This window comes from Piliocolobus tephrosceles, chromosome 14, assembly GCF_002776525.5.
Source record: "Piliocolobus tephrosceles isolate RC106 chromosome 14, ASM277652v3, whole genome shotgun sequence".
In the NCBI taxonomy this organism is placed as follows: Eukaryota; Metazoa; Chordata; class Mammalia; order Primates; family Cercopithecidae; genus Piliocolobus; species Piliocolobus tephrosceles.
Genome location: NC_045447.1, coordinates 89,068,589 through 89,081,322, shown reverse-complemented (window position 1 = coordinate 89,081,322; position 12,734 = coordinate 89,068,589). Strand labels below are relative to the sequence as shown.

The window sequence follows — 12,734 nt, the reverse complement described above, 5'->3', positions numbered from 1 at the left end:
CATTTTCCTCATCTGCGGCCATCCTCAGCAAGGAAGGAATTAGGACTGCCCCAAGCCCCTAAAGACTGGAAAGATGGGACCGGTGCGATGGCTCACGTCTGTAATCCCAGCGATTTGGGAGGCCAAGGGGGGTGGATCACCTGAGGCCAGGAGTTCCAGACCAGCCTGGCCAACATGGTGAAACTCCATCTCTACTAAAAATACAAAAATTAGCCGGGTGTGGTGGCAGCGCGCCTGTAATCCCAACCACTCGGGAGGCTGAAGCAGGAGAATCGCTTGAACCCAGGAAGCAGAGAGGTTGCAGTGAGCCGAGATCGCACCACTCACTGCACTCTAGCCTGGGCGGCAGAGTGGGAAAAAAAGAAAAAGAAAAGAAGAGTGAAAAGATGGCGCTCACTCCCCACCCCCTTAAGTAATTAAAAATAGGAATTTATTTAGGAAGCGAATTAAAACTTAAATTAGGGTGGATACAAGACGTTCCTCCTAGACTTTCTGAAATAAAAATTCCGAATAAATTCATCAAAGCCGAGCTTTTCCTTTTTGCCTTTCCCTTCTTTGCTACTACCTGGGCCTGCGTTCAGCTTCCCGCTCCGCAATCAGGCACTCGCAGGTTCCTAAGTCCCACCCACGCGGCCGCGCACAGGTAACTGCGGCACCAGCCCCACCCCACCTACAGCTCCTCCTCCGCCCACCGCCCTAGGGCCTCGGCCCCGTCCTTGGAAGCGTGGTCGTGACGTCAGCGCGCTGTCTCCTAAGCCCGGCAGCAAATGAGCGCAGACCGCACTGGCCCTCCGCGTACCGCGGAACACGCATGCGCGTTGGTTCTGGGAGCCCTGAAGACCTGGCGGAGCCCAGCGCGGATGGAGGCCTGAGGGTGGCGGGGGCGGAGCGCGCCGCGAGCTGGGGGCATGTCCGCGGCGGGCGCCGTCTAGAGGAAGGCCAAGCAGCCGCCACCACGCTGTCGGTCGCGGCGAGACGCAAGCGAGCCAGGCCGAGGGCCGCGGCGGCGATGCAGCGACGGCGGCGCCCTCCGCCGCCCACCTCCCGGCTGCCCGAGGGCTGCGGGGGAGGCGGCGGTGGGAGCGAGGAGGTGGAAGTGCAGTTTTCCGCTGGGCGTTGGGGCTCGGCCGCGGCGGTTTCGGCGGCGGCGGCGGCGGCGGCCACGCGCAGCACCGAGGAGGAGGAGGAGAGGCTTGAGCGTGAGCACTTCTGGAAGATCATTAATGCCTTCCGCTACTACGGGTAAGGAGCCCGTGGCGGACCCCGGCCCAGACCGTCGGGGCGCCCACTGGTGGCGGCGGACCCGCCGGAATGGGGGCGCTCGCCGTCCCGCCGCCACGCCTCCGAGGCGTAGGGACCCGGCTGCTGCAGCTGACCTCCGGGCCCCGAGTCACCTCGCACCACCCCAGCCCCTCCCGGCCCTGCACACCCGCGTGTCCGCCGCGCCGTCTGCTGCACAGCCTCGTGTCTTCTGACCTCAGGATCAGATTAGCTCTCCTGCCTCCGTCCTCTTAAAGGTTTGGCTTTGAGGCCGGTGGGGGTGACCGGAGAAGCGCTGTAACAATTTCAGATAGAAGACGATGGTGGTAGAATCGTCCACTGCTGGGCTGATTGGTGTGTGTGGTCGATGTCCTTCAAACTGAACACACGGAGAGCCCAAGTTCACCTACGCGTGGGATGCTGTAGGACGTATTTTCCCAAACTGTTACCAGTGCTTATAAGAGCAGTTTAAGATTTCCACTCACCCCTTCTTTGGCGCTGTGGACGCACTTGCACATTTGTATGAGCGATTGAATGATGCTGCTCAGTGTCTAACTGGTGGGTGATTAAGGGCGGAAGTGGTCCTTATATTCTAAAATTTGCTAATTATTAGGAGAGAAATGAGAGAAGTCACAATAAGAGCTGCCTTTACGTTCTTTTTTCCTGCAAAAATGTATCTAATTCTCCCTGGTGTGCTAGGCACTGTGGTAGGACCTTTTAAGTACGCTCCTCATTCATAAAGCCAGCTCCCTAACTTCCACGTTTCTTCTAGATAGATGTAAAAGTAGTTTCATCACAAAATTATAATTCCAAGAGCTGAAAGGGACTTAACTGGATTTTCAGGTGAAGATAACACTTTTATTCACATAAGAGATACGAGTCCACCGGTGACTATGTTCTGAGTTTGCAATTGGAATCAGACAGACATGACCTCCTAACGCAGGTAAACCTGTTTTCATAAGTGGGTTCCTGCTGTGCTTTATGCAAACTTTTAAAATATTGTTCATCTCATGTATTATATTTGTTTATATAAATCTCTTGCTTTGCTGTGACCTCCTCAAGGGCAGGGGCTGAGTCTTATTTATTTTTATGTCACTAGTGCTTGGCATATGTTGTTTAAGCTCTATTTTTAACAAAACAAATGGTAGCAAAGAAATACATTTCTCATTCCCAAATAGTCTGTCAAGTTTTTGACGGATAGTTAAATTAGTTTACTAGTCTGAATTTAGAAGCTTGCTTAATGAAAGCTTAAAGTTATTTGGAATCTGATTGTATATGTGATAGGAACTTTTGAACTTCGAAGATCTTGATGAAATAATTTACTGATTAAACCCAGAAATAGGGACCAGGGACAGCATTACTTTACAGAGCCCAAAAGAGTAGTTTGGATATTTTATTTCTCTGGATTTAGTAGTAACAGAGGGAGCAAGGCAGACCATCAGAGAATTGAATTTGATGCAGGAATTGTGACTGAACTAACCATGCAGTTAGGGAAGGCAGCTGACATCAGATAGCTAAGAGTGGGAGATACAGAAAAGTCTGGTACATTTTGCTCTTGAAAAATCTACAAAGAATATTGGGAAATGTCTTGGGAATATAGTGGACCCATTTAGTTAAGTGTGTAGTTGTACTTACTTTTAATATATTAGGACCAATTTAAAATTGATGTTTGTGGGTAAGTATGGGATGGGACTTTATTGGGGTAGGGGTTGATCAGGAACAGAAGTGTGGCAATATAGAGAAGAGTTCTTGTGTGAATATTCTAGTGTTTGTGATACTATTTCCTATACTCAATTCTTTACTGGTGTAATGTTGGATTCAGGACATCTCATTTTTTTAAAAAATCGTTTTTATTAGTATATACTCTCTTGAAACACTTCAGATACTTGGACTGAAAATAGTATAACATCAAAAATACGCTTTTTAAAATCTCTCTTAAAGGCTAGGGGTACAGAAAACTTATGTAGCAGAAAACAGTGGATTGTTACATTCTAATATTTTGTGATCTTCTAGACTTAAACTGCTTGTAGCCACTAGTCATATCTGGATAAATTTAAGCTAAAATTAATCAGTATTTAATAAACTTTAAAATTTAATTGCTCAGTTTTGCTACCCACATTTCAGGTGCTCAATAGCTACATGTGGCTAGAGTCTGTTGTATTGGACAGTGCAAATAAAAGCTTTTCCATTATCGAAGTAGATTGTGATGGACAATCCGGTGCTACACATTTAGCAAGTACAGCTGACCCTTAAACCATATGGATCTGACTGCACGGGTCCATTTATACACACATTTTTTCAAATAAACATTGGAAAATTGTTTTGAGATTTGCAAGAATTTGAAAAACTTAGCAAACTTGCACAGCCTAGAAATATTGAAAAAATTAAGAAAAAGTTATGCCATGAATGCATATGTGTAGCTATTAGTTTATCATTTACTACCATAAAATATACACAAATCTATTATAAAAAGTTAAAATTTATCAAAACGTACACAAACACAGATCTTACGTGGAGCATTTGCAACTGAGATAAATGTAAACAAGCAAAGATGTAGCATTAAATCATAGTTGCATAAAATTATCTGTAGTAGATATGGTACTACTGTAATAATTTTATAGCCACTTGCTGTTGCTTTTGCAGTGAGCTCAAATGTTGCCAATATCTGTTTGAAAAAATCACTTTGCTTTTGTCTGTCCAGTAAATTGCCTATAGCAGTAAACACATTTCATCAAACTTTGCAAACAAACACATTTAAGGTTATGCAATACCATAAACCTTAAATAACACCATGGGTCCCATATGAAGTGACACTGGTGATGCTGGAAGTGCTCCCAAGAAGCAGAGAAACGTCAAGACATTACAAAAAAAAGTTGATTTGTTCGATATGTACTGTAGATAGAGGTCTGCAGCAGAGGTTGCCCCCAACCCCATTTCAGACAGAGGATTTATCTTGTAGTCAAATAATGTAAATTTACAGTATTGATAAATGCAGTGCAGTAGTGTAAATGTATTTTTCCTTTCTTATGACTTTAATATTTTCTTTAGCTTTATTGTAAGAATATAGTACATAATATGTTAACATACAAAATATGTCAGTTATTTATGTTATTGGTAAGGCTTTTGGTCAGTAGTAGGCTATTAGTAGTTAAGTTTTTGGTGAATCAAAGTTACATGTGGGTTTTCGACCGCACAGGGGGTTGGTGCCCCAACCCAAGTATTGTTCAAGGGTCAACTGTACGTCCAGATTTTGCAGGGATCAATTTTACTGTTACATGTCTTTTAGTTAATACATAGGAGATTTAGATAAAAGCTCATAAAGCAAGGAATGTCTTTTGATAAATACTTTCTAATGGGTTCCAATTTTGTGATTCCTACAGATTTTGCTTAGATGACATTCTGATTAAGGTAAAAATGGGTATAGCTCATTTGTATTGAATAGCAAAAGTTAGTTTTATAACCCAGTGTTGTTATAAATGAAGCACCTCAGCACATAGACAATACTAGAGTTGAAAAGCTGAAAGTCTTTTCAGAAACTTCTTACTTTTAGAAATAACAGGATGAGATTTTTTAATATCGAGATTTGGAGCTGATTTTTGCAGGTGAGGATGTGGATAGACACAAAGCAGTAAGCAACTTGCTCAGGGTTACACAATCCAGTTGTGGTAGAATCTGACCTAAAATCCAAAACTTGTTACCTAAAAATTTTACGGTGCGTTAATGCAGAGTTATACTAGTAAGACAAATTTAATGTTAGGTATTTAATAAAGATTTAAAATGAATCAAGACAGGCTTTATTTCTGACAAGTTACGTTTTTTTCTATTTGGATTTCCTAGAGTAGTTCAACTAATTGCAGAGGAATGGGCCTGTGACCATGGCATTTAGCTCAGACCTGGTATGGGCTCACCCTGATGACAGGTGACTAAATCAGAGTTGAGGTCACTGCTGACACCAGCTTTCTAGAGAATTGGAGGTAGAGATACCACCATTGAGGAAAAATGGCTATTAAGTTTACTTTCTCCTCTTATCAGCAAGAGGATGTCGCCTCCTTATGCTGACTTAGTTCGGAACCAAGGAGAGTCTGATTTTTGTAAAATATTCCTTCAAAGCAGGTTTGACAGAGTTTCTTAAAAGGGCCAGGCAGTAAATATTTTAAGCTCTGAAGGCCAAGTGGTCTCTTGTTACAACTCATCAACTCTGCCCTTGAATGGAAGGAGCCTTAGGCTTTGTGTAATCAAATAGTGTGACTGTGTACCAATAAGACTACAAAAAAACCAAGTAGCCAGTGGGCCCCTGCCTTAAAGCAATACCGATAGGGTAAGCATGTGCAGGATAGTGAAGTTAGCCCCAGTTATAAGGGTATAGTAAGGATTGGACTATATTCTCAACTTTAGTAAGATCCCACCTATTTTAAGAGTCACTGGTGGTTGTATGTTATGGCAGCTTTGCACACCAGTAAGTAACCAGGGGTTTAAGAATCTCATCCTGCTCTGTGTAGTTACTTCTGTATCAAGAATTGACAGCTCTTCTAACCAATCTATAACTCATCTCAACTCACCCTTGCAATCTTGATACTACTTGGTAATAAGTAATCTCTGTGGAAAACCAAAAGTGGCACCTGTGGGAATGTAACTGAACATTTATTGTTTTTTACATATGCTGAAGTACAGAGATACTGAATAATGACCAAGATGACACTTGTGTTTTAGAAGAATTCATCTGATTAGAGGTGGGGCGGGAAGGGCAGGGGAGGAGTTAGGAAGTAGAATTGGAAAGTATCCTGGGCTTATTGATTGTGAGACTAGGAGAAGAGACATTTAGGATGACTCCTTAATTACTTTTTTTTTTTTTTTTTTGAGATGGAGTCTCGCTCTGTTGCCCAGGCTGGAGTGCAGTGGCACGATCTCAACTCACTGCAACATCTGCCTCCCAGGTTCAAGCGATTCTCCTGCCTCAGCCTCCCGAGCAGCTGGGATTACAGGTGCATGCCACCATGCCTAGCTAATTTTTTGTATTTTTAGTAGAGACAGGGTTAGCCAGGATGGTCTCGATCTTGAACTCCTGACCTGAGGTGAACTGCCCACATCGGCCTCTCAAAGTGCTGGGATTATAGGCGTGAGCCACCATGCCCAGCTGATGACTCTTTAATTTCTTAACTTGGGTGCATTTGTTAATATTAGCCATGAAGGAAGGAGTGCAGGTTTTTGTGGGGCATGTGCTAAGTTCACTTTGGGTATGAGTTTTGAGGTGTGGTGAGAGGGAAGTTGTGGGGCATCCAGTGCCCAAGAGTAAACACTAGAAAGAAAGGCTGTTCAATCTGTTGACGGAGAATTGTAAACTGTCAAAGCTCTGCTGTTTGCCTAACTTGTTGTGGCCATTTAGTTCCTTTAATGTCATACTCTGTTGTTAGGAATGTAAATTGATGGGAGTCTTTCTACACGTCATTTTATATCAAGAACCTTAAAAATACTTACTCCTGGCCAGGTGTGGGGGCTCACGCCTGTAATCCCAATACTTTGGGAGACCGAGGTTGGCCGATCACTTCAGGTCAGGAGTTTGAGATCAGCCTGACCAACGTGGTGAAACCCCATCTCTACTAAAAATATAAAAATTAGCTGGTCATGGTGGTGTGCACCTGTAGCCCCTACTTATGAGCCTGAACCAGAAGAATCGCTTGAAGCTGGGAGGCAGAGCTTGCAGTGAGTTGAGGCTATGCCACTGTACTCCAGCCTAGGTGACAGAGTGAGACTCCATCTCAAAAATAAAGAAAGTTTTCCTTTTCACCTGGTAATTCTGGTTTTGAGAATTTATGCTAATTTTTCCCCTAAATTATAGACAGATTTTGAATACAAAATGTTCATCATAAAAACAAGTGAGTGTCTAAATAACCAGTAGTTGGGAAGTAGCTAAGTAACTGTTGGTTACATAAGATGGAATGATGAACATCCACTTTGTACCCCACAAATATATACAATTATAATTTGTCAATATTCAGCTTAAAAAAAGTAAGATGCTAGATTACTTTTTTTTTTCTTCTCTATTTTGGAGATAGGGTTTTGGACTGTTACCCAGCCTGTAGTGCAGTAACACAATCATGGCTCACTGCACCCTTGACTTTCTAGACTCTAGCAGTTCTCCTACCTCAGCCTCCTTAGTAGGTGAGACTACGGGCATGCACCACTACACCTGGCTAATTCTGTTTTTTCATTTTTTTGTAGAGATGGGGGTCTTGCTGTATTGCCCAGGCTGGTTTTGAACACCTGGCCTCAAATAGGCTTCCCACCTTGGCCTCCCAAAATACTGGGATTACTGGCATGAGCCACTGCAACTTTGTATTAAGCAGAAATGTGCCAAAAGGTTAGAAGTGTTCCCTCTAGAAGAGGAATTATTAGGCCTTCTTTCCCTGAGTACTTTTAATTTCTACATTTTTCATACTTTGAACATTTTAGTAATATAAATGAAATATACCTACGGTTTTTTTTGAACAGTAGGTGTATATATAGTATATGTATTTATACTAGATATACTATTTATACTATATATACTATGTATATATACTATATATTTATACTATTTATACTATATATACTATGTATAGAGTGTGTATATATAGTATATTGAACAGTAGGTATATGTGTAGTATATATATTTTGAGTGCTTGCTGTGTTTTCAAGCTATTGGGCTAAATCTTTTGAGTTCGTTATTTCCAATGAAACCCTGTCTGGTAAGCAGAGGAACATAATGCTACCTATCTAATTACGGGGATGTTTCAGAATAATCAGTATTAACTGACTTGGTTTAGTCCTTGGCATTTATTAAATCTCAATAAATGGTAGCTTCCATGATCACCTCATTGTTGTTCATTCTTTATCTTGCTTCTCTACATGAGAGAGTTGCACAAAGGAAGGAGGTAGTTTTCCTGGTGTTGTGGCAAATAGGTGTTATAACCTGGATTTCATCCCTGATCTTTCTGACTTCAAAGCTCATTATTATACTCTCCCCAGAGGGGGATGTCAGTGGAGCTTCTGCCAACTTGATCTCTTCACTTTATCCCTAAGGGCCCCCCACACCAAGCAACCACACACAAGCTTGTAAAAACGCGACCAGCCAGGTTTTTGCTTGTTCGTCAGGAGCTTCTTCTGAAGTTCATTACTGTTTGGCTATTGAAATAATTTGGCAGAGGGTAAAAATAAGAAAATTGTTTGGATGAATAAAGATTTAAGAAACCAAACGACAAAGGTTTTGAAATTGAAAATGAAAATGAAGGCTGGGCACAGTGGCTCAGGCCTATAATCCCAGCACTTTGGGAGGCAGAGGCGGGTGGATCATGAGGTAAAGACATCAAGACCATCCTGGACAGTATGGTGAAACCCCGACTCTACTAAAAATACAAAAATTAGCCGAGCGTGGTGGCACACGCCTCTAGTCCCAGCTACTTGGGAGACTGAGGCAGGAGAGTCGCTTCAACCTGGGAGGGGAAGGTTGCAGTGAGCTGAGATCGTGCCACTGCACCGCAGCCTGGGCAAGACAAGACTGCGTCTCAAAAAAAAAAAAAAAAAAAGAAAATAGAGGCCGGGCGCGGTGGCTCACGCCTGTAATCCCAGCACTTTGGGAGGCCGAGGCGGGCGGATCACAAGGTCAGGAGATCGAGACCATCCTGGCTAAGACGATGAAACCCTGTCTCTGCTAAAAATACAAAAAATTAGCCGGGCGCGTTGGCAGTCGCCTGTAGTCCCCGCTACTCGGGAGGCTGAGACAGGAGAATGCTGTGAACCCGGGAGGTGGAGCTTGCAGTGAGCCGAGATCACGCCACTGCACTCCAGCCTGGGTGATGAGCAAGACTCCATCTCAGAAAAAAAAAAACAAAAAACAAAAAAAGAAAATAGAAAAGGAAAAATACTTCCATTTTTATTTAATACTGAATTAATACCAAAGAACATTTAAACATACACACATATATATAGATGTAAAATGTCATGAATGATACAGTGAACACTCATCAATCACCTAGTTTTTAAAAAACATTATCCTGTCTCTTTCACCTTCAGAATCATTAACTTGAATTTTTACTTCTTTACTTTGTAGTTTTTCCACATATGCTCAGTCCCTGAATAATAATACTTAGTTTTCTGTGAAATGCAATTTTACATTATGTGTTTTTCTGCAATTTTTTTCAACAAATGTATGTGTTCTTGAGTTTTATCCAGATGGTGATGGGAGTAGCCAGTTTCTGCCAAAATATATTTATTTAGAGGTTTGTTCTGGGCCAATATGATAGTGACCGCAGCCTGTGGTTACGCGATCTCAAAGGACCCTGACAAAGTACGCTCCAGGTGGTCAGGTTACAGCTTGGTTTTATACATTTTAGAGATAACAGGATTACATGGAAGGTATATATTGATCTCACACAAAAGGCAGGACGTCTTAAAGAGGGGGTTACAAGTGGGTTTTAAGGATTCTTCAGTTGGTACTTGGTTGATAGAGGTAAGCCATGGTAAGTAGAAAGGAATGCCTGAGTTAAGGGACTTGTGGAGGCCAAGGTTCTTGTTAAGTTAAATGAAGCCTTCTAGGTAGCAACCTTCAGAGGGAAGAGATACTAAATGTTACTTTTTAGACTTTAATGTTGTCAGGCTCTCAGTTAATCTCTCCTGGATCCAGGAAAGGCCTAGAAAGGGAAGGCCTGGTTGCATTCATGGAGATTCTCCACAGATGCACGTTTCCCCTAGGAAACATGGCTTTGCGGGGCCATTGAAATCTGTTGGCCCTGTGGCAGCCATTTCAAAATGTCAAAGAAATATATTTTAGGGTAAAATATTCTGATTTCCTTCTGAGTCTGCTATTTGTCATAAGATGCCATACCAGAATCAGGTTGGAAAGTAAGCCATATTATATAGGGTTAATAAAAAACCTGTCTAACAAGATTTTATAATTTGTAAGGCATGATGCCCCAGGTCTCTTAGTGAGAAACTTGGAGAAGAGAGAGAGAAAAAAAAGATCAGTGTTTAGTCTTTACATATAATTGTATGAACTGTAATTTACTCATTTTGCTGCATTCCACTGTATATACTGTAATTTTTTCATTCTACAGTAACTATACGATAATTTCTGATAATAGACCTTTGGGTTGTTTCCAGATATTTTGTTACTTTTTTTTTTTTTTTTTTTTTTTTTGAGATGGAGTCTTCCTCTGTCGCCCAGGCTGGAATGCAGTGGTGCGATCTCGGCTCACTGCGACCTCTGTCTCCTGGGTTCAAGCGATTCTCCTGCCTCAGCCTTCCAAGTATTACTTCCAAGATTACTGGTGGGCGCCACCATGCCCAGCTAATTTTTGTATTTTAGTAGAGATGGGCTTTCACTATGTTGGCTAGCTAGACTGGTCTTGAACTTCTGACCTTAAGTGATCTGCCCACCTTGGCCTCCCAAAGTGCCAAGGGATTACAGGAATGAGCCACTGTGCCCGGCCTGTTTGTTATTTCTGACAGTACTGTGACAAAAATTGTTCATGTTTCATGGGGCCCATTTGCAAGAGTTTCTAGGAGTATAATTACTAGGTCATAAGGCAAGTACTATGCTAAGTTGTACTAGGTAATACTCTAAATTTGGCAAAGTGGTTGCACTAATGTATGCACTTACAATTAATGTATAAATGTCCTAATTATACCCTATTTTCACCAAAATTTGATATAGTCAGGCTTTTAAATTTTGGCCATCTTGTCAATGTAAAAATAATATACTATGAGTATATATTTAACTTTAAAAAATGATGTTCTTATGGCCAGGCGTGGTGGCTCAAGTCTGTAATCGCAGCACTCTGGGCAGCCAGGGCAGCCAGGGCAGGCAGATTGCTTGAGCCCAGGAGTTTGAGACCAGCCTGGGCAACATGGTGAAACCCATCTCTACAAAAAAATACAAAAATATTAGCTGAATGTGGTGGCGCATGTCCGTAGTCCCAGCTAGTTGGGAGGCTGAGGTGGGAGGATGACTTGAACCTGGGAGGCAGAGGTTGCAGTCAGCCGAGACTGCCACTGCATTCCAGCCTGGGTGACAAGAGCGAAACTCCCTCTCAAAAATAATAGTAGTAAGTAAATATAAATAAAAATGATGTTCTGTTTTCTGGTTTTATGAATAAGTAGTCCCCAAAGTGACCTTTGGGGTCATTTTTGGAATGCAAATTGTGGATGTTAAGTAAAACACTATAGAATTTCAATTTTTATTTGCTTGGTAATTTGTGGTATATAAGATCTTCTGTGATATTTTTAAAAATTCAACTTGGTTTGCTTTTAGTTAATTTCAGGACATTTTGTGTGTATTATAATTTCACAGCAGTATTTATTTTGCTACTTAAAGATGGAAAAATCTAAAGCATTAAGCTGGTTTTGCTGAAAATTTTAAGTTTAATACACAAAAATAAATTAATTGTACATCAATCTTCTTTTCCTCCTTCTAATTGGTGCATATGTTTACTTTTACTAGTGATAAACCATTTGTATTTTGCTTGCTTAGAGAAGGATTTGTAATAAAGTAAAAACATATACAACTTTCTAAGTTAATGCCTTTTTAAAAGCCAAGAGATTGTAAATGATAGGACAGTATCCAACATAAGAAGGAAATAAGTGTACAGAAAGACAACCTTAAAATAAGATTGGCCTCTGGTGAGAATTCTTTTGCGAATTTAAAAAACACCTTTTATGTTTTAGCACCAGTATGCATGAGCGAGTGAACCGAACAGAAAGACAATTTCGATCACTTCCAGCTAACCAACAGAAACTACTTCCTCAGTTTCTTCTTCACTTGGACAAGATCCGGAAATGCATTGATCATAATCAAGAAATACTACTGACCATTGTGAATGATTGCATACATATGTTTGAAAATAAAGAATATGGAGAAGATGTATGTGAAAGTTTGTTCTATTTGTGTTTATTTTAGGGTCAACCTCTGTATTTTGAGGTCTTTTAATCTTTCTGGATTTCATTTTTATAATCTGACACAGGCTATTTGCTTTACTCAGAAAGTTTTAACTTAAATGTTCAGTCATTTGATTAGGCTTAATAGAACAGTATGCCAGAGACTGGATCTGTTCGCTGGTTTTCCTTTTTTAAGTACTAATATAATTGTTGGGATTTTGATGGCATTTTGACATAATGTTCTGTTTTGGGATATAAAGTTAGTGACTTAAATTTTTAAAAGCAACTTTACTAGCTAGAAATTAACTTCCCTTGCTTAACTCATATTTTTTCAGTGTCTTGTATCTATTGCTGTTCATCTTTTATTGTAAGAAATTATTTTCACTTATAAATCTCAAGGGACTGGCAGTACATAGAAACTGAAGTCCTCTTTTTGTATCCACAGGATGGATACAGTTGGGCCACTCCAGTGTGAGCCTCTCCATGCTGCCCCATCAATGACCTGGAGGGACTTTCTTCCCTCTCTTAGAGAGGATGTTCAATCTCCATAGCAGCTCAGTTTGGTC

The 12,734-nt window shown here is 41.3% G+C and overlaps 1 protein-coding gene across 3 annotated transcripts in view; it reads left to right on the top strand.

Moving 5' to 3' along the window:
- Positions 1–779: 779 nt before the first annotated feature.
- CARNMT1 (carnosine N-methyltransferase 1) overlaps positions 780–12,734 on the top strand; it is a 46,156-nt gene continuing 34,201 nt past the window's right edge. The window contains exons 1-2 of one of the 3 annotated variants that reach the window (XM_023213296.3): positions 780–1,242; positions 11,959–12,154. In XM_023213296.3, the coding sequence (XP_023069064.2) occupies positions 812–1,242; positions 11,959–12,154 (627 nt within the window). In that variant the 5' untranslated portion in view covers positions 780–811. The other 2 variants (XM_023213297.1, XM_023213298.1) reach the window with 2 other exon arrangements.